This window comes from Chanos chanos, chromosome 14, assembly GCF_902362185.1.
Source record: "Chanos chanos chromosome 14, fChaCha1.1, whole genome shotgun sequence".
NCBI classification, from domain to species: Eukaryota; Metazoa; Chordata; class Actinopteri; order Gonorynchiformes; family Chanidae; genus Chanos; species Chanos chanos.
The window spans coordinates 7,699,266-7,721,536 of NC_044508.1; the positions used below are offsets into that span (position 1 = coordinate 7,699,266).

The following is a 22,271-nucleotide window of genomic DNA, read 5'->3' on the forward strand; positions in this document are numbered from 1 at the left end:
AGACAAGAGATCTTCCTTTGACAGAACAGTGAGAATGGCACGGGAAAGAGGGGGGAAAAAAAAAAAAAAAAGTCAGTCCTTTCTCTTCTTTTTTTCCCCTCCCACCCTCTCATCCTTTATTTTTTCCAACCCGCTGCACCTCTTTTTCTTTTCCCAAGTTTCTCATTTTCCCTTTTTTTGTCGCTCCATCTTTCCCTTTGTTGTCCTCCAATGACTCAGCACTTTTTCTGAGCGTCCTTCATTCTGCAGGCCACGGCCGTGATGAGGGCCGCGCCCTTTCCGCTGCCGTCCTCCGACAGGAGAAGGGTCACGTCGCACTCCGGCGCCAGTTCTCTCAACGTCTCGCGCATGATTGTGGAGAAACTGCGGGAGACGGAGACGAGCCAACAGTGAGAAAGGCTAGGCCGCAAAGCCCAAAAACGCGCGACGCGAACATTTCACAGATAAGTCTGAACGAATGGGTTGACCAGATAGACTGATCTCTGAGGACATAATTCGGTACTTACTGCGGGTGCAGTTTGTAGAGAGTACCGTCTACCCCCACCGTGATCTTCAGGTGCGGCAGATTTCGGTTCAGCCTGATCTTGTCCACCACCGCGGCCAGGCCGGCACCGCAGAGCTGGGCTGCCCTGCGAGACACCACGCTGCACACCTCTTTCACCAGGATACTGTCGTCACAAGTGCTGGTGGTTAAACCCAGGTGCTGGAGAATAGCCCGTACCTGCCTCAAAGCCAAACGATCACTACAGAGAGACAGAGAGAGAGAGAGAGAGAGAGAGACAGACAGAGAGAGAAGGAAACAGAGAGAGAGAGAGAGAGAGAGAGGGGAAGTTAGAGACAGAGAGAGAGAGACACACAGACAGAGAGAGAGACAGAGAGAGAGGGGAAGTTAGAGAGAGAGAGAAAACGAACAAAAGAGAATGAGTGAGAAGAGGGAAAAGAGAGAGAGAGAGGGAAGAAGAGAAGGACAGAGCGATAAATTGAAACAAAAGATTAGACGATGCATGAAGACATCAGCAGACGCTAATTCAATTTGATCCGCGTTTTATTGCATTTCACAAAAGCCTCACAAGCAGCTAGCACTGACTTGGGAAATGATTAATAATGAGTGGACGAGATCGATTTGCGCAGGCACACCGGTCAAAGGAAGACTTAAATGCCTGTTAATTATTTTGACTGGAGCACTTTGCCTTGCCGTACACTCAGTCTTTCAGACAAATCAAAAATCTGGGGGTGAGCATTTCTCTAGTCCAATCAATACAACACGATCTTAACAACCTGCCCACTCTCCTGCTGTTACCTGGCAAACATCACCTTGGCCAATCACATCACAACAGCACACATAAACACGGTGATGGCAAACGTTGTGTTGTGCAGATCCCGTCTTTTACCCCCTATAGACCTGGCAGCTCATCTGTCTAAAGGGTGTCCGAATCCATTCCCAGAGGGACAGAGTCACGCTGCTTTTCGTATCAGCCAACCGCTGCGGTTGCTGATTGGCCCAAGAGTTCATACACCGCCCCCCCCCCCACAATAAAAACAAATCAGCCTCTAACTAAGAGCTGAACAGCATAGTTATGACATATTATAATTGTGACTCTGCTCCATTACCGGATTTGGGCGTCCTTGGTCTAAATTCTCCAATTAGACTACTTTTAATTAGATAAAAGAGATGAACAAAGAATGATTAAAAAAAAAAACTGCACACAGTGTTGAGATCTGTAGTTTAACTGTATATATTCCATTCACACAGTATGTGTCTCTGGAGCAATCGGTCACTGACTTCAGTCATCTCAGAAAGTTACGCTTTACATTACATTTCATTCTAAGCACATCATCCAAATATTTTTTCTCTTTCTTTTTTGAGACAGACAAATTTGACTTGGGGAGAAAATCCATTCATTTTGCTTCTTTTCCCCTTGACAACACCTGACAAGTCTTTGAGAGTAAACAGAGGTTTGACAGGATTTTAGATTTGGAGCCCAAAAAAAAGAAAGAAAAAAAAAGAGGCACCGATCCCCGCTAGGAACTTGATGGAGTGCAGTTTGAATGTTGAGAAGAGTTAGCGGCTAGCGGCACTGTGCTTCAAATGGTATGTTCAATAGTTTGACCTCGCTGGGTCTCGTACCATTCTGCTTTTAAATTGAAAAATCAAACAATGTTTACTCATCAAGAGGTAAATATCGACTGAGAGTTCTCAAAGAACATTCTGGAAGTCTTGTATTTGAGCAAAGCTATTAACAGAAATAAACGTTTAAATCTTTTACGGAGAAAGGTGTTAAACACACAAGGTAACTAATGTTAAATAGCTCAATTTCAAGTTCAAAAAGCAGTTTCCTTTTTCAGTTTAATACATATATTAAACTGAAGAAGGAAATAACATATGTATAATATTAATATAATATACATAAATATATAATGTACAATATATGACTATATCTGCTCTGATGGTCCCTCTCTCCCACTAAATTCAAACTGAAGACACCCAGTGAAGAGTTATTAGACTGAGAGAACTGAAGGTCGTCCTACATGCCTACAGGGGAACAACAGAGAGTTGATTTGAACTACGACCTGTTTAATGGCTGACCATTATAAAGCCCATCTGTTTCATCTTTTAAATCGCCTTTGAAAAGACCCTTTTTGCCCCCACCAAACTGCTTTTAACAACAATGGCTTCTATTATTTTACAATTTTATTTCAGCCCTCATTTTAGCAGACTCCTGTTTGAAGAAAAAAAAAAAATTAACAGCCATGGAATTGAAACCGATTTCCAAGAGCTGACTGGTGTAGAATTATACTTACAGATTCTGTTCCGTTTCAGAATTAAAATACCTCCATCATCTCAATGACAGTTGGAATTCTAGCCAAAATGGTGCTAAACTTCCTATTAACAATCACAAATGACATTCACTCTATTGTTTAAATGTCTGTTAAAAGAGCCCCTCAGTTTAAAACACACGTTCTGCAGCAACACAAGTTTCCAACACAGTGACCTTAGCACGTGTCAGAAATCAAACTTACCTCTCGATCTGAGAGAGGAACTTGGTCTCAAAGATGCCGCGGGTTTTCAGTCGTTCTGAGAGCTTCCCACGGAAGAGAAGGCCCTTAGCGGTGAAGTCAAGCAAGACGTTTCTCACAATCTCTCCCAGGTACATCCCACTGATCATCTTCTCGTACCTGCGTGAAAGGAATGCGAAATGGCACAAGCTCAACAGCCGTGACTTCAGCCATGAAATCAATTTAGAGTTCTGGAGATTGATTCACCAAGCGTAGCCTTAAGCCATGCACAATACCACCGCGATACACAAGAGGGCATTCTAATGTCTCGCTTACAAACATTAGCTTGGCTTCGGAAACGGCATTGCAAAGATGCAGTTAAATTACATGCAGTTATAGTTTATTCAACCCGTTCTACTGATTGGAAGTATAAGGTTGAAGGGGGCTTGGATAGAGCGGTGGAAAAGACGCTAGCGCGCCAATTGGCACTGTCCGCATACGGGAAGCTAGCAGGAGATGGTCTCCCGTTGCTGTGATAGCGACTCCTGCTGCTTGGTGAAGGGCACGAGATTAGCGGCGGACAGATCTGGGGAGTATAGTCTGTGTATGGCTTCCCAGAAAAATTCTCCATAGACAGGAGAAGAGAAGCCACTCCACATGGAGTAGAGGAGACATGAGGTCATCTACACCCTCCCTGGCCAGCATAGGAGCTGTGCAAGCAACAGGGATCAGAAGGACGAGGGAACTGGCCACTACTTAATTGGGACAAAAAAGGGATAAAAGGCAAAAAAGGAGAGACTTTAGGGTTTCCATGTGATTGGTTTAATACGTACATCTGTTTGCCGGGGTTGGTGGAGCGTTCGTCTACCGCACGGTCGAAATCGGTGAGGAAATCGTCCAGCTCGCCGCTGTCCCCGAACGCTCCCCATTCCATGTTTACGCACATGAGGCCGTCGTCTCCTTCGACGAGCTCCACGTTTCTCATCTCCTCCATGTAACAGGCATTGGTGCCTGTACCTGGGTTACACAGACAGAGAGAGTGTGAGTAAGAGAGCCTTCACACACACACACACACACACACACACACACAAACACACACCTAGGCTGATGGTAGCACACTCACCTACAATGAGCCCCACTTCACACCGAGGGTCCTCATAGCCGCAGGTCATCATAGTCCCAACGGTGTCATTCACCACGGCGATGACATCAAGATCGAACTCCTGCAGCCGAGAGGGACAGACAGAGAGAGACAGAGATAAAGGGAGAGAGAGAGACACAAAAAGAGATAAAAAGAGTGTAAGTGTGTGTGTGTGTGTTAGCAAAGGTTTCTGAGTTTATATGTGCCTCAGAGAAAGAGTTGAACTTGCTGCTCCCAATGTGTGTGTGCTCACTGCTCCTAGTGTGTGTGTATAGGATGGGTCAAATGCAAAGGTTGGATTTCACTGCTCACTGTTCCTAGTGTGTGTGTGTGTGTGTGTGTGTGTGTGTGATCAATACAGAACTTAACTTTTTGTTTTTGCTTTCAAAATATAGCAAATCATGTGTGTATGGGGAATGTATATATTTCAGTATTGCTTTGGCAATATTTGTCATGCCAATTAAATCTTTTTGTATTGAATTGAAAAGTGGGGAGGTGCGTGACCGTGTGAGAGAGAGAGGGAGAGAGAGAACTCAACCCCTCGCTCCGACATGTGAGAAGAAAAAAGAGAGAGAGAGAGAGAGCAACTTAAAGACATGAAAGCACCTTTTGTCTCTGCCTGAACTGGGCTAATTATTTTCTTTCTCTGTTTTGAATAGGTGAGTAATTACAGCTGATAACTTCACACAGTGGCTTTTTTTTTTTTTCACATTTTCAGCATGGCGGTCAGGAGAGAAAGCACAATGGGAAGGCAATCAGACCTCTCGTCGGTGGATGGCATCTTTGAGTAGCGTGGCTACATCCTCCCCCTCGCATCCAGAGGCTTTGAAGCCTTTGGTCCATTTCAACAAGATGCCCTTAGAGGAATAAGAGAAAACATAAGCAATGCAGTACTAGCACATGGACACAGAGCCTGACCCAATGTAGGTGGGATCAATAATGGAGTGTATCATGCAGTGTGTGTGTGCCTGCTTGCCTGTGTGTGTGTGTGTGTGTGTGTGTGTGTTTGTGCGTGTGTGCGTGCGCTTGCATAATGAATTTGAGTTTGTATGTGCATATGTACATAAGCCTGTGTGAATGTGTGTGGGTTTAGGTTCTCCACTCATCATAAGACATGTATAAATAAAATACATGTTTGGTACAGAGTGCCCATACTTGCTCGGTTATGTTTAAGTTGAGGCTGTTAATCTTTAACTACAGTAAAGTGAAAGTCAAAGAGAAGTCCCCTCAAGGAAGTCCCCCTCTCTGTCTGTGTGTATGTGTGTGTGCACATGTGTGTGTGTGTGCGTGTCTGTGTATGTGTGTTACCTGATCCAGTTGGTTCTGTTTGCAGGGGAATGAGAAAGTGAACCCCAATGGTAACGTTGCCCCTTTCATGCCCATATATTCCAGAAAGTCAGAGATGCAGTGAACGATGTGATCAAACAGCTGTGCGGTACACAGAAGACGCAGCGATTAGAGGTCACGACCACATAAGCATACGCACCGGCTCAAACCCCCTGCCGGGCCACAATTACATTCAATTACATTTGCATGTTTGTTTGTTTGTTTGTTTTGTTTTTAATGAAAAGGCAGCTTTACAGAATCAGCTGGCATTTTAAGAGCCCCAGTGAAAAAGTCCATCTCTGAGAGGATTCTCTGAGTGAATGTCAGACTCAAGGATTCAAAGCTCTTGTGTCTGAAACTTTCTTTGATGTCAAAGAAACTTGAATGTTCCGGTGACACTTCATGGATGACAACAGTTTGTGCAATCAGAGGCCTCAGGTCAAGGAGCAGAACTCTCCTGGACAAACTTCACCCTCTCCCTCCCTCTCTCTTTCTCTCTTTCACAAACATACCTCCTCTCCTGTTCCTTGCATGATGTCCTGAGGGATGGCATAAATTTTATTGTGCATCTCCACACTGCGGCGTTTTCCATTGCGTATGCGAACTAAGAGCACTCTGAAGTTTGTTCCGCCAAGGTCCAGAGTCAAGTATTCTCCTCGCTCTTAAGGGCAAACACACACACACAAATACGCACCAAACAAAAACGTCACAATTTTATATAAGCAGTTTTATCTGTTATTAGAACCAAGACAGACAGGCTTCTGTGCAAGCACACGCACACGTACTCCTTAATGTACACACGAGTCGACACGCGCACGGACGCTCCGACACACATTTACACACACTTGTGTTTAAGTGAATCAAAAAAAGTCAATTGACAAATGACGCCATTCTTTACCCTCCTTACCTGAAATTAAAAGTCTACAGGTGAGAAACTAGAAATCCACCATTGCTTTATTAAGAATACCTCTGGCAGCCATTTCTAAAACACTATGTGTGAAACCTCCCACTTGTATGACTTAACCAGTTATCATTTATGCAACTTATGGGAAAAAGAGAGTTATTTTAAAAATCAAACTATTTTCACATTAGTTAGCAGTTACAGCAAATGTGATGCATCCAATAACGGGTCAATATAAAGAAAAAAAACACGTTTGTCAAAGTTCATTCTCTCATTCTTATGCTTAACATAAGCCAGCTCCCAGGATTATCCATGCTATGTCTACTGAGCTAGTACCCAGACCATGAATAAAAGCATATTATTAATGTTAGTATAGGTCACCTCTTTGTTTACTGAAATTGATAAAAAGGAAGCAGACTATAGGGTGGGTCAACAGAGTGAGACTTATGACTTGGTCTCAAACTAAACTTCTTCTTTCTTTTGAGGTTTTAAATAAATGCTAATGTACCCCCACTATTTCTCTGATGTTACGTCGTTTTAAGTGAGATTCTAAATGAGTTATATGAGGTAAATCGTATATTCAACAGGCCTGTCCAATTTTTAAAATTTTTTCTGTGTATATAAAATATATAAAAGGAAAATAACTCAAGAGTAGCCAAGAGTTTTTTTTCCCAGCAGTTTTGATGGCTTCACATGCAGTTCATATGTATTGGCTCTCTAAAGTCAATGAGTACATGTGAATTATTTAGGGAAAAAAATGTTAAAAAAAAAAAAAAGAAAAAAAGAAAGAGAGAAAGAAACACATCAACCTCACCTCTAATTTCTAAAAAGACACAGAAACATTTATTTCTTTTGGTTTATTTTGTTGAGTGTGCAGACTGAAGATTAATGTTTACCCCCAAGTAGTTTGTGAAGGTCTGAATTTTTTTTTTTTTTTAAAGAAGTGGCCTTTTAGTATTTCTTATCTCACTTGAACCAGAACCTCCCCCAAGCCCAGAAATGCAATGGACGCCACACACTCTTCCTCCAGACGCCGCATCCCTCCACCCCTACACGACGCGATTACCTCAGAAAAACCAAATTACCTCAGAAAAGTAAGAATTAGTCGACGGCAGAGACCCGAATCAGAATGCGGTGCATGGTTATTGTTGAGTTTGGGTCGATCGTGCAGGTTACCTGCAGGCAGGGCGGAGGAAAATATCTACTTTTACATTTTACTGCCCCTCATTTTGGCCTCTTGCTTTTTGATCCGTGACATCAGCTTATTTAATAGTTCTCCACATGCCATATTTAGGTTATTTTTTCAATTTTTTAAAAAAAAATTTAAATGTACCCCATATAGGCCAGCATCGTTCTTTGAGGGCAGTCTGTGGCCTAAGGGTTAGAGAAGCGGTCTTTTGATCGAAAGATCGCCGATTCGATTCCCAGGACCGGCAGAAAAAACATCCACAACCGAAGCACCCTTTGGCGGGGCACTACACCCCCCAACTGCGCCTGTGCCTAGTGGTTGTGTGTGCTCACTGCTGGTGTGTAAGGATGGGTTAAATGCAGGGGGTCAAATTCACTGCTCACAGTGTCTGTGTGGGCACGATCACGGAGATTTTATCTTAATCTTTTATCCAGTTTTTAAGTGCATAGTCATGTTCATTCTTCCTATAAGTGAGTTATGGGATATGTTTAAGTTGTGTCATAAGCCAATAACTCGTTTTTGATGGGGTATTAAATGACCTTTTAGGCTATGTAAGAGGTGTGTTTCCCTCAGATTCCTGGTATACTGAATTGGGAATTAGGTCTAATTAGGTTTGACATTAGGTACATTTAGATTGGGTATTGCATATAAATAAATGTTGGACCTAAGTTTTAGTTAGGATGGGTACTTGGTATACTTACGTATTATAAGATATTACAGGTCAGCCTGTCTGCAGATTATGTTTAGGTGACTAAAGTAACTTACAGAATCCTTGTTCTGATGGTTACAGTGTTGTTTCAAGGTGACTGTAGATCTGTTTCTTTTTTTTTTAAGTCATATTAAGGTCAAGTTATTATCACGGTCTGCCCGACTGAACTCGCACCAAACACAGAATAGCTGACGTCCTCTCAGACCGTCCCCTCTGCTCACCTGTTCCATCGGGAGTGGCACGGACGTACGTGGGCAGCATTCTGACGGTGGCGGAGGAGTGCGTCTCCTTGGACAGACCCCTGCACATCTCCTTCATCATTCGGCTCTTCACCTCCAAGAGCTGCTCTCTGCTGAGCCGCAGGGAGTCCAGGACACGCTGACGCTCTGCATGCTGCGTGGCTAACCGGTATGCCACGGCCGTTACCATGGCAGCGCCTTTTCCGCTCCCGTCCTCGGAGCGCAGGAAACGCACGTCACAGTCTGGCACCAGTTGCCGCACCATCTTATGCAGCCGCCTTGCGAATCTGAAGTGGGATTGGATTGGGTGGGGGGGGGTTGTTTAGAGAACGAGGGTAACATACAAGAGATAAAAGTCAGTAACAGCATACCTGTAATGACATTCTAAAGTAAGGCGGCGGGGGGGGGGGGGGGGATGAAAAAGGGAAAGAGCTAGAGAGCGAATTGGACCGGAACAATTATTTGACAGCACCAAAAGCAACAAAAAAAAACAGCAGAGAAGACAAGTCTCTCTCAATCTCTTTGTATCCACAACAGTCTGTGAGTTAGGATGTGTATTTGTGGATTAATGCCCCCCCCGACTAATTGTCAGAGCTGAACTACAAAATGAAATAAACCGGGAATCGCTGTTCGCGTTCATTTCTCTCAATACACAAAACTTCGAATCCATGTTCTGTGAGGACGCCAAGCAGACCGACCGTGCTATTATTTCACATTTCTATATGATGTTTATTAGCAGTACTGTCTGTGCATACATCACTGTGCATACATTTCCCAGCAGTCAATGATCTGCCACATGCGGGTCCAAGATGTACTACAAATGACAGCCACTTGACAGTCAAAGGAGACTTACTGTGGGTGATTCTTGTAAACGGATCCGTCCACTCCGATGGTGGTTCGGAGCCGCTCGGCGGCCTTGTTGTCCCGGATCTGCCGTAGAACCGCGGCTAGCGTGGAGGCACAGAGGTGGGCGGCTCGAGTGGACACAATCTGACAAACCCGCCGAGTGATGATACAGTCCTCTGTGGTGGGCTCCAGTCCCAAACCCCTCAGAACCTGTTCTGCATTTGCTAGACCTTCATTGTCCCTACGGGGGAGGGGGAAACCTGTGTCACTAACTCACGTCCATATCCACTCGACAAACACTCAAGGTCAGACAGCCAAGTAAGAGTTTAGTATAACAGACTTCAGCGTACTGGTATTCAGTTTACAAGTGTTCAGCTTACTAGTGTTTAGCCTGCTAGCGTTCAGCTTACTAGTGTTCAGCCTGCTAGCGTTAAGCTTACTAGAGTTCAGCTCTGAATGAAGGCAGAGATGGATTTAAAACAAATGCACTGATAGACTTCCCCCTTTTTCTTAATCTCTGATTTTTTTTCCCCCTCAGGAACACATAACTGACAGAAAAAGACAAGCAGTTTACAAACCACAAAACTGAACCAGATTTGATTGACCTCGCTGACACTGAGCTGTCTGTTTGACTCCACTGAAGTGTCAGATGACTGCTTTTCATCCTTGTCATCATAGCCGAACTCTCTTTCATCACGTTCCTCTTTTTTAATGACAATGTGTCAAAACTAACATAATATCCAGAACGAATGCAAGCCAACGCACACAACCTGATTTGACCAGTGCCTGTTGGAATTCTGTGGAGTTCTCCAGCAACATTTGCACATAAGTAGAGGGTTTGTTTGTTGCTTTATGTTATATGGTTTGTTGCTCTAACACCGACTTGCAGAAATTTCTGGCAGCAGACAGTAGGTGAGCACTAATCACCAAGGCCGGTCAGGCATAGACTTTAAATAGTCTGTTTTTAAAAGTATTTTAATACAGGAGAGGTGGGCAGCTGCAAATTGCAGAGGGCTTCAGAATAGCATTTACATACTGAATTACCCAAACAGCCTCAAACCAAGCATTTTACATGGTATTAAAAAAACATAATTTCATAAATATAGCAATCATCCTTTCGTACCTGCTCATAAGTCACACACAGTTACTGTGTCTAAGTCAAGCTGACCATTCAGTTTGCCAGTGGTAATTCCAATTCACTTGTAACTGCCAGCCTTTCATCAAGTTCCCAAATGGCAATATGCATCTGTCGCTTTGTATGTGTCTGTCCGTCTACACGTACAAATACTGGATTGTTTGTGTGTGTGTGTGTGTGTGTGTGTGTGTGTGTATGTGTATATATATATATATATATATATATATATAGACACAGCTAGTAAGATAGATAGACATATAGACAGACAGACAGACAGACAGCCGAAGAAAGTTGAGAAAGTTTGTACTAAAGCAAATAACATTCTGACAGATGTTTATCTGGGTGAAGATACTGACTTGTTGTTCTCGATGGCAGAAACGTAACTGGTTTTAAAGTGTCCAGTGGCTAAGAGGTCAGTGGTTGTGTGACCTTGAAACACAAGACCGTCTTTGGCCATTTTCACCAGAATGAGGCGCACAAGTTCTCCCATATACATCCCACTGATCATCTTCTCAAACCTGCAACAGACACACACACACACACACACACACACACACACACACACACACACACAGACACACAGAGGTGTTTTGCATTCTGTCTCTTTTTGTTTTGTTTTTTTTTAAATTTCTCTCAAGTGACAAAAGGCAAACATGTGCTGCGTGTACCATCGTTCGGTCTAAGAATGAACATTTTCACTTAAAAGCTTCGCTCATCAAAAATTAAACTGTTATTTTTCTACGCTAAGCTTCACAGCAGATGAGCAACTTTTTAAATTTGGCAGGCACAAAGACAAATTAATTCTGGCCCAAATGTTTACATCTTGTACAAATATTTAAATTAAATGGTGAAAAGTTTGAAGAGACATTTTAAAACTCATTTTGTGATACAAGGATGAAAATTCAATTAATATTCAAGGCCGATTACAAAAAAAAAAAAAAAAAAAAGAGTAAGAGTTAATGAAATTTCTTCAAATTACAATCCAGTGTCATGGCTCCGAGCAAAACGTGTGACAGTCACTCACAGCTGTTTTCCGGGGTTCAGGGAGCCGGCGTCTATCTCGCGGTCAAAGTCTGTCCGGATGTCGTCGAGGGCGCCGTCGTCCCCAAATGCCCCCCACTCCATGTTCACACACATTCGCCCTTCGTCGCCTTCCACGAGTTCCAGGTGTCGCATTTCTTCCATGTAGCATGCGTTGGTGCCCGTGCCTGTGAGACAGCAGGACAAAATAAATAAATAAATAAATAAACACAAACACATGCCCATGCTTGTTTCCAGCCAGTGATCTGCATGCATCAAATTGCAGGCACCTCCACTCTGTGTTATGTAGACTCGCGATTTTAATTATCTAATGATTTCCTTATTATAAGTCCTTGGCTGTTTTTTTTTTTTTTTCTTAAGCAACGTCACGACCTGAAACGAATCCCTTTTCCACTCACCCTCCATGTGCGTGATATTTCTAGCCTAAACGACAGCTGTTTTGTATCTTTAACCTCACACGCTACACACATTGATCCGTCTGTCCGCGGGAGATGACTCACCGACAATAAGGCCGATCTCGCAGTGATGGTCGTCGTAACCGCAGGTCATCATTGTCCCAACTGTATCGTTGATCACGGCCACGATGTCAATGTCAAAGTCCTGCAGGAATAAAATAAGAAAAAAAAAAAAAAAAAACCACTTAGGCCGCCCCATTATTCATCCTGCGGTTTATGTGTGAAGAACCTCCAAGTAAACACATTAGTCTAAGGGTAGAGCAGCCACTTTATCAAAAATCAAAACAAAGCAAAAGAAAAAAAAAAAACAGTAAAAAAAATTCCAAACTTGGTGGGGTGTGGGGGTTGGGGGAGGGGTTTCGACATGTGGCGCCGATAAGTGATTTTTATAAAATAAATTAAGGGGAGAAAAAAAAAAACAACAACAAAAAAAAAAACTGTTCCATACATGTACATAAAGGTCATACTCAATCCAAACCTGCTTTGGTGGTTTTTATATTCAGTTCAAGCCAGCAATAATTAACTGTGAGTCATGCTTTGTGTGTGTGTGTGTGTGTGTGTGTGTGCGTCTCCCCCTCTCTCTCTTTTTTTTTTTTCCTCACCCCTCGCCTTTTGATGGCTTGCCGTAGGAGGTTGACAACGTCTTTGCCCTCCACGCCGCTCGACTTGAAGCCCTTGGTCCATGACACCAGGATACTCTGCAGCAAGACATGTGCAACCATGGTAACTTGGATAACATTTTAATTAGACCGACTTCTAATTTCTCTCTCTCTCTCTCTCTCTCTCTCACTCTACGTTATGGCTATTTTTGAAGTTACAGCAGCCGCCTGCATCTCTCCTCTACCTGGAGAGAATGAAATGAAGGGGAGGACAGAGGTGTCATTAAAGAAAGAATAAACATCACCTTCTTCAGGAACCTGAGGAATGTTCATCCTCCACTCATTCTCAATGAAAAGGACTAACTCGATGGAGAAACTTAAGTTTCAAATAGAGCTCCAGCGTTAGTGAAAGACTGAAGATGCTGTTCCGTAACAGCATCCGCTCACTGAGAGATTACTTCTTTCACAAAAGCTTTTTTTTTTTCTTTTTTCTTTTTTTTCCCCAGAATGTCTTGTCCTTCGGTTGTTGCGCTCCTAGTTGTTTTTTTTTTTTGTCCTTACCTCGTCCAGTTTGTTCTGCTGGCAGGGAAAGGAAAAGGTGAATCCAAGTGGGAGTTTGCGGTCTTTGATGCCAAGTTTGTCCATGAAGTTGGCCAGGCAATCCGCGATGTGGTCAAAGAGCTGAGAAAATGTATGTTGATCAAATATTTTTGACTGTACAGTTGATTGTGACACCACAAAACTCAATTGCTCCACAACGTTCTACCAAGTGGACTAAACCTGCCAAAAGTCTTCAACAGATATTCAGTGCTGCTGTCTTTATAACAGTATTCTGACCTAAAACAGTGGCAAATTATGTAAAGACCGTGGTGATCAAACATTTTTATAGTTGTATAGGCTGTAGATCCAGTTGCAATATACATAATCAGATGCACTCTACATATTAAAGGTGTAATGGTTTGCTCTGTTCATGGTTTGGTTTGAATCATGGTTTGGGTTGGAAGAAAACTGATCCAACTCAAAAGTGACGTCTCTCTTTTTTTAAAAAACATATACAAACTTAAGACGAACAGGATAAAAAAAAATTAATACAAATCGCAACAAAGTTCTTCAAATAAAGTGACTTCAAGAAAACTCATCTTCAGTACTTGTTATTTAAGCTTCTTCTTTTAGAAAATGAGTGAAAAAAGAAAAAACAAAACTAAACTTGAGCAACAGTTATTTTAAGGCTCTTCAATGAGTGGAAGAAATCTAAACATTAGTATCCTTCCAGGTTCTTTAAGAAAATCACTGCAAGATTTCAGGCCATTTAAATGAGGCAGTAGGATTGTCAATGCCAGCAGGGGGAGAACCATATGACAAAATTACCATTTCATCAAAAAAAGAACCTCATGACAGCTGTGAAATGATAATCAACTGCTTTGACCTTCTCCACAGATCAATGCGCTACTTTCAAGAAGTCTAAAGATTAGGTGTATTTTATTTACTTGTTTATGTGGATTCATATATTCCAAAATAGCTTATATTGTTTACGCCCTGAGTAATGATACGACGTGTTTGGCCATCGTTTAAAATGGTTACTGGGTCAAAGTTGTCATTAAGCTGTTATAATCCTCCCCTCAGTTAAAGAATATGTGCGTCGCATGGTAAGTATTCCATCACATTCAGGGGGAAAAAAAAAAAATCACAAGAGCTTAGGTGAAGAAAAAAAATCCACAGTTCATACAAAATCATTACACCCCTAATTATAAATTTATGTGTAATTCTATAATTCTGTATATTCACACACACTAAGTAACACATGCTGTGTTGCACTAACAGTGCTACAGTATTAATACATACATACACACACACACATACATATATATATATATATACACATATATAGACACACGAATACATACACAAACACACACACACACACAAACACACACCAGGGGTCATAGTGATATTTAGCTTCAGGTACAGGTGGAGCATTCCTTTTAATGTGTCCCACACATGTGACCAGCTCTCACCTCTGTGCCACTGCCTCGCATAAGGTTCTCTGGGATGGCGTATATCTGATTCTCCATCTCCACTCGCTGCTTCCCATTTTCTGAAACCTTCACCAGCAGAACGCGGAAATTTGTGCCACCCAGGTCCAAGGCCAAGAAGTCACCTTTTTCTGGAGGTCAAATTGAGAGGTCAGGGTGTGTTCATTTACAGTTACTGGACACTGTCGTAAGAGTGTTTCACAATTTCCTGTGTGGGAATTTCCGTCCATGAAATATATAGACTCAAAGGTCACAGCGAGCACCTACTGTTACTAACTATATAACTGATGTTTAATAAAGACTGTGTGCCGTTCATAAAGAGAAAGTGAAAGGGAGCAATCAAGCATTCTGTATCCACTATGAATCAGCTATTATTCAGTTCATATCCAGATTAAACCGTTAGACATGGACTTGCTAGAGTTTTGAATATCAAATGACAAACCATTGTTGAATACGATAAATTCATCTTTAAGTCGTGAGCAGGTAACCATTATCAAACCCTCCCCTTAAAGAGAAACCCTTTACCCTTGTGACTCGTTCAACTAAGAACCTGTGTCAAATCATCTTTTTTAGCTCTTCAATCTCAAAGAAAGCTGTTGCTGACCAGCTATGCACATTCTTGAACTTCAACAATATGACTGCACAGAGACTGGTCTAGTTTAAGTATTGAATTAAAGTGTCGCAAATCTACATCAATGCCATCAATTAGTTTTTCATTTATTCTTGAAAAGCGCAGCATTTACTACACAGGCCACGACACTTTTAAGTAGGACAGAAAATCTTATGGGAGTAACTGGACAAGTATTCTCCTGAGCTTATCAACCCAAGCATAACAGATGAGTACATCAATAACAAGTCCTCTCAATACACTTGGATATGGTGTACTTCCAGGCTCTGTGTTTAGTCCACTGCTCTTTGTTCTGTGTACGCCACCCCTTTGTGATATTATTTGCAAAACACAGCATCAGTTTACACTGTCACTATGACAACACACCCGCAGCAGGAACATGTCAGTTAAAATGGATGATTTTTTTTTTTTTTTTTGAGTGGAGATGCAAAACATTCTAAAGGACATCTGAAACAGGATGACTCTATTGTTAAGCTCACAAGTAAACACAAGTACTGATATTTTTAGTCCCAAGGCTGCCAGAAGTAAGGTAACTGACTGCTACTTAATCTTCAATGGTGTCTCTGTTGTACCTATCAAAGTAATCAAAGATTTTGGGTGTTACTATTGACTATCATTTGATACTCACATTAGAGCGGCCCACTTATGTGAGAAAATAAACACTTAGACTTCTTATTTAAGGAACATTGCCAAACTTAGAACAGTGCTGCCCCTTTGTGAGGCTAAAATGTCTAGTCCAACACTCAATACATTGTTCCCTGGTTTGTCTTTTACTGTCTCTAAACAGGCTTCAACTAGTTTAAAATGCAGCTGAGTGAATTCTCACCAGAGCTAAAAATGGGAATTAAAATTAGTCCTGTTATATCTTCTCTACACAGGCTTCAAGTCAAATTTCAAATGGACCATTAGTGCTTTTTACTTCTCAAAATGGTCTTACTCAATGTTAACCCAAATGTATTCTTTTTGTCTCTTAGATCTCTGAAGTTCTATTCACCAAGCACAGGGTATGTGACAGTTCCTAGAACTGTAAAAGGTTGTAACACTTTTTTTTTTATAGAACTAACCCAGCTACAGAACAGCCTCCCTCCAAATGTTCAGGATTTAAATTTTGAATCCTTGACGGAAAACATAGTTCTTCCGTCAAGCCTACAAGTAAATATTCCCTGAGCCTGTCGTTCTTCTCCAGGAATACCTATATAGTTAAAAGGGATGAAGCTGCATCAACAGGACGGCAAGCGCTGTTGCCCTCCTGTCACGTGTAATTTCACTCCCGTTCCCTTTAACATGTGCTGGGAGGGTGTGGATGCCTCAGGGTGCCTTCACGCCTGAGCTGGCTTCCAACCCTCCCACCCTCCTCTACCCCCTTCAGTTATGTAATGATAGCTATCCCTGTCAAAGATTCCTTGACTGTACTCAGCCCACCATGCATCCCGTTCACACTTCTTCCTTGTGAAATCGCTAATCCTGTCTTCTCCCTTGCTTTCCTCTAACTGTTTTTTTTAGGGTTTGTTTGCAAGTTGTTGACCCACTTACATCTTATTTAAGTCCTTACATATCGTTCTCCTGACCGATGACTGATCCCATCGCTGTCAGTTCTGTCGTCTGTAAATTCCCACAAAGATCCTGATCGCATGCTAACCTACATGTCTACAGGCCCTCCTGCCCAACCACAAACTGGTGCCTTACACCCATTCATACATGTGGACAGTATTCATACAATTTCTACAGCACTAGTGCAGGTTTTCCACATTAGTTGGCACAAATGCCAAATGTCTCTCCTCCTGCAAGATACCTGACCCCGAGACCCAGACGCAAATAAAGGACGAGTGGCCAGTCAGGACGGGCATGTCTGGCGACCTACCAATACAGTCATTCATGCCAGTCCCTGAAAGCTCTACCCTGCATGCCAGCCTCTCTTTGGCACGCTCCCACTGCGTGATGAGCTACCTGTTTTACTCTGGTCGAAATTTCCTCGGATGAACTTTAATCCTTACAGCCTCTGTGCACTTACACAACTTGTATCCCAAGATGGATCGTGTATCTCCTAGATCTCTCTGACCCCTTGTCCCTAAAATAGACTTAGCTATTCTAACCTTGTGCTCTAACAAACCCGTGCCAACCACAGGGAAAACTGCATTTCCCTTACAAGTCTTGGCTTTTCCTCAAGGTTTTCATCCTCTTATAGCCCAGAGGGATTTTTTTTTTCCCTTTTCTCTTGTCACTTTAGGTTTGGTCAGATAGGGCAGATCTTCAGGCCAGTAAATCCTCTTTCATTAAAGCTGATTTGTAGCCTTGTCTAAAAGGCATTACATGAAAACAGATCATTTGAACCGAAATGAATAAACTGTAAAAACAATGACGGGTCTAATTGCCGTAACCGTGGCAACCAAATAGCCAGCCATTAGATGTGATGTCTGCATCTGATAGCTTCCTGATTTTGCTCCTCACACAGATGAATGAAGGACATAACTTTGTGAGGTCAAAACATAAAGATAAGGAACTTTTCATGAGAGTTAAAGACTGAAATAAAAACCCATTTAATGGGCCTGGTGTGATTCACATGTAATGTGGTCCCTGGGGAATGCTATGTCTTTTAATCAAGGACAGTCTTACATGTGACCATGAAGACAGTGTTTCTTAAGGACACTGTCAAGATAAGATGAGAGTGAAAGCGTCTGAGAGAGGAAAAAAAAAGTTGAGCCAAAAAAAAAGTTCCACTTAAAACAAACAGTGCTATCTCCTCAACTGCTTTATAACATGTTGGTAAATGCTTGAGTAAACAGGCAGGGCAAACAGGACTTTGAAATGACTTCACGGTTTCTTCCCAGATCCGTATGGTTCTCAACAGTCACATGCTTACACACTCCTAACACCCATATGACAGTAAGCACAGACTGCGATTCGGTTCCACCCGTGTTTCCTCACCAAGCTCTCATCTGAGAGATGATTGGTCTGGAAACTATTACAGGCCTGTAAAAAGAGGCGAGACCACAACCATCACAATATTCACACCTCGTGTTGGATAACTAGCAAATTTCTACAGAAGTTCTTGGCCTAGGCTTCAGTTGTGCTCACATATTAAGTGACGACTGTGTGATCATTCGCACAGTCACAAGAGACAAACAAACCACTCTGCTTGTGGTTTGTTTCTCTCTCAATTTAATCCAATTACATTTCATCAATTCAGCTCCATTCCTTTCCATTCGAATAATCGTTTAATGTCACCCTACAAGCCCTTAAGCTGCCACCTTCAAAAAGCCATCGCGCAATATGTAACAACACAGAAAACATTCCAGAAGAAAGATTGTTATGCAAAGGTTAAGGTTTCCACCAAACCCTCAAGCATCTGTTATTGTCTTGACTCACCTGTTCCATCGGGGGTAGATCGCACAAAGGTGGGCAGCATTTTGACCGACGCCGTTGGGTTGGTGTCCCTACAAAGGCCCCGGTCCATTTCCCTCCGGAACCGCATGGAAACATCCATTAGGTTTTCATCCGAGAGCCGCAGGTGGTAGAGGTATTTGTCCACCTGTGAGGAGGAGAGCAGAATTCATGGACAAAGTTTAAAATCTAAAATGTTCTTATACCTTTTGGTCGCATGTGTCAGGTAGGCTTTATACAGTTATAAAAGAGTTTTGAATAATTATGCTGGAAATGAAGGAGGTGACTGCAAGCAAAAAAGACGGACCCTTTTCTTTTCTTCCTAACACAATATTAAAGCTAAGAACCTTCCAGTCTCTTAACATTTGCAATGGCCTGCAGCTGAAGGTGTCATAATGTCAAGGTCAGAACTGAAAGCACAGTAAATGAAGTAGAGGACATTCCTGTGACTCAACAAAGCTTCCATTTCTACTGAAATTCTACATTGCCTTGGTTTCCATGTAAAAACTTGTCATTTCCCTCTGGGGTCATTAAGTTCACAGAAACAAACAAGTTCCTCTTCCTCTATTTTTTGAGAAGGCAATGTGAGGACACAAAACATCACCATAGTTTCGACATCAGTTTTACAAAGTCATATGATTCTACGAGAGAGGGTAGTTATGAGTAATAAACTAACTTAGGACTTCAGTGGTTCAGTGAAAAAGTTTGGCCGAATTTCTTGCGCTTGTTTCTTACAATACACTCACTATCAGCACCATCACATGGAAAACACACATCAGTCTAATAACTTATTAAGGTCTAACAGATCTGAATGCAGAACACTAACTATGAAATCATCAATATGCATATATAAGCTGTTGCTAACTCTGAATGTTCTTTAACTTCCGTGTGTTTCGATTTATCATCTTTCCTCATTTTTACATCCTGTAATATCCCCTACACACCCATGCACACATATACACGCACGTACGTGCAAACACACACACACACACACACACACACAAACACACGCGCGCGCACACACAGGCATACGCCCTCTTTTCCTGTACTCAGAACCATTTCTCACTAAATACCCGGAACCACTGAGGCTCGAATTACACACTCCCATGTTACACTGGCAAACGCATGTAATAGATGACTTAGAAAAAAGGAACGCAAACGCTGAATAAAAGTCAACCACAAAAGCTCCTTTCAGTTTCAGAATTATCCAACGTGCAAAAGTGAATGCAGCCGCAGATAATGAAACAATGAACGGAGTGTGGCTCAGAAAAAGACTGAAAAACACACATGCCTATATTTACACACGTCAAACATGTAAGGTCAGTGGAAACACCACGTTTAGAAAACTTTATCGATGACTGATATTTTCTGTCATTACATTACAGAAGGCTAGAGACCATAGCTGAGAAGTTTATATGAGCAAGTAGAGAAAGTGAGGACTGTGAACAGGGAAAAGGTTAGACCTCTCAAATGACTGAAACGAATGGTGTTGTGAATTAATAAAGAGAGCGCTATTGAATATCCTTGAATTCTGTTACCAACTGTTTGTCGAAACTTCATAGCATTAAACGTTTTCCAAAAGCTTCGGGCCATTTTCAACCAAAAGCTACGTCGTGAACATATTTGTACCTAATTTGGTGACGCACATCACTAAACAGGGTTCTCCTGTTTCAGGATTCAATGGACAACCAGTGATGTGGATTGCGTCGTGGCAGAGAACCAAACTTTAGAGGAGGGAAATTCGGTCAGCCACTGTAAAGGTTAAGTGGTATCCTCCAAAAATTAAATCTACCACAAACAGACAATTTCTTGATGGTGATACTGGTCAAACGTGATCCAAAAGAGTAAGATAGGGCCTAAAAACACAGTAAAATACAAAACATATCGCATTGTTTCGTACCAGCATGCACTGAACAGCCGATTAGCTAAAAATGCGGAAACTGCGCTGATTCGCCAAGACTAGCTGGTTCAATGAGTTCAGCTTCAGAGAGTGATGAGGCTTATTAATTCATCTGCGACAACATATCTAGCCACTTAATGTCGTGTGGTTTAATTAGCCAGTTATATCACCCCAAACCAGATTTGTAGCATGATAACTGCTGAAGTTACAGATATATAATGACAATCATCCCAAAGTATGATATAATGACTGCATAGACAGGCAAACACGTGTAGACATCCAGCTCTAAAACTTCGATCTCACTTTGCCTCTTAAAAGGAACCCGAGAACTGGTGAATCAAATACTGTTAAATCAACAAGTTCATACAACAAGTATACAGTTTGGCTCTGTAGACGAAACACTCAATTTCGAGAAACAGTGTATAATCCGGGATTCGTAGTTAGGTGGCTAGTTACTTACTTTCTGCACCTGGTCATGGTGTAACTCAGTGAAGTAGTATGCCAAAAGATGTGAAGCTATCATCGTTTTAACGCGTTTTTGTCTTTGTCTATAAAGTAACTTTCCTTATGACCATTCGATATCCTTTAACTACTCTCTAAATGAAACTTTGATCAGCAACTCATATTCTTTAAGTACACTACAGTACTATTCCAAGAATTTAGCGATGTTAGCTGGTTATGCGTCGGAATCAGTGAGGTCATCAATTTACATCCAACCCACTTTTTGCGCACAAGTAATTTGAGTAATCATGCGTCACCTCTGTCAATGCCATCCATTGGTCACAAGGAAGGTGTGGTTTTTCTCGTGGTCTACGCGTGGTCGGTTTGGGGCTATTATAAGAACCGTAATAAATTACAATCCGTTGAAAAGTTTATACACCCCTAAATTTGTCCAGGGCTAATCGTGTGCGATACAACATGGGAATGAGGACTTCCTCTTCCTCTTCCTCTAACAGCAGATTCTGTCATGAATTAATTTCTTAGAGATTTAAAGTTATCTACTGGTACATATGCCTTACGGTATATACATTTTCTGAGTTTGGTCTTAAACTGCCACACTATATCAAGTTAGGTGGAACAAAATGTAATTGTAATTCATCTAAGTCAAAACTGTGGTCACACTGGTGAGCAAGGCGCCTGTTTGGTGCAAGCGAGTTGGAAGGCAAGATTAAAACTATAGCTCTTTCAGTACATGAATGTTCATTCTTTGAATTCAAATTCTTTTTTGTCACTGACAATATGACAATGAAGTCTCCAAGTTCAATAGGTTCACAGTACATACATGCTTGTCGCCAAAGAATTTTCCTTTGATACAATATGAACAAAACGTAGCAACGCAAATTCTTTACAGTGTTTTTTTTGTTTTGTTTTGTTTTTGTGATATAGTTTGCTTCACTCGTGTTCTGATAGTCTTCCCTAAAAAATCTCTCGGTATGAAATCCAGGAACTTTGTGACATTTCACATTTGAAAACTTTACACAATTTCCAAATCCAGCACTGTTTTCATAAACATCGGAAGATGTTTGACACATCCTTATCTTGCTCTTTTATTTTCAGTGTAGGTTCCTGGTCATCAGTGTTATTGTGAAATTCTTTCATCCTCATTTTGCAACAATACTGTAACACTGGTCATGACAGCTGCTCTACCATCGCTCTAATTCAATCTCCCACGTAGAGGCTTATGATGTCATAGAGGGATGGTTGTAACCTCACATGGGAGCCAACCAAAACTTTTCAGTCACTCAAGATTC

The 22,271-nt window shown here is 41.8% G+C and overlaps 1 protein-coding gene across 1 annotated transcript; it reads right to left on the bottom strand.

The window, feature by feature from the left end:
- Nucleotides 1–215: 215 nt before the first annotated feature.
- Nucleotides 216–21,043, bottom strand: hk2 (hexokinase 2). Its single transcript, XM_030791805.1, has 18 exons — nt 20,981–21,043; nt 18,606–18,768; nt 14,594–14,742; nt 13,140–13,259; nt 12,582–12,677; nt 12,025–12,124; nt 11,508–11,691; nt 10,840–11,001; nt 9,356–9,589; nt 8,485–8,789; nt 5,977–6,125; nt 5,447–5,566; nt 4,900–4,995; nt 4,121–4,220; nt 3,831–4,014; nt 3,022–3,177; nt 507–743; nt 216–363 (listed from the first exon to the last, which is right to left on the bottom strand). The coding sequence occupies exons 1-18, from the start codon at nt 21,041–21,043 to the stop codon at nt 216–218; spliced, it is 2,766 nt and encodes a 921-aa protein (XP_030647665.1).
- Between the last annotated feature and the right edge of the window lie 1,228 nt (nt 21,044–22,271).

Coding starts and splice junctions, on each gene's coding strand:
- hk2 (XM_030791805.1), bottom strand. CDS start 21,043: ATGATAGCTTCACATCTTTTGGCATACTACTTCACTGAGTTACACCAT. Junction 18,769..20,980: donor ACCATGACCAGGTGCAGAAA/GTAAGTAACTAG, acceptor TCCTCCTCACAG/GTGGACAAATACCTCTACCA. Junction 13,260..14,593: donor TGCGAGGCAGTGGCACAGAG/GTGAGAGCTGGT, acceptor ACATTTTCTCAG/CTCTTTGACCACATCGCGGA.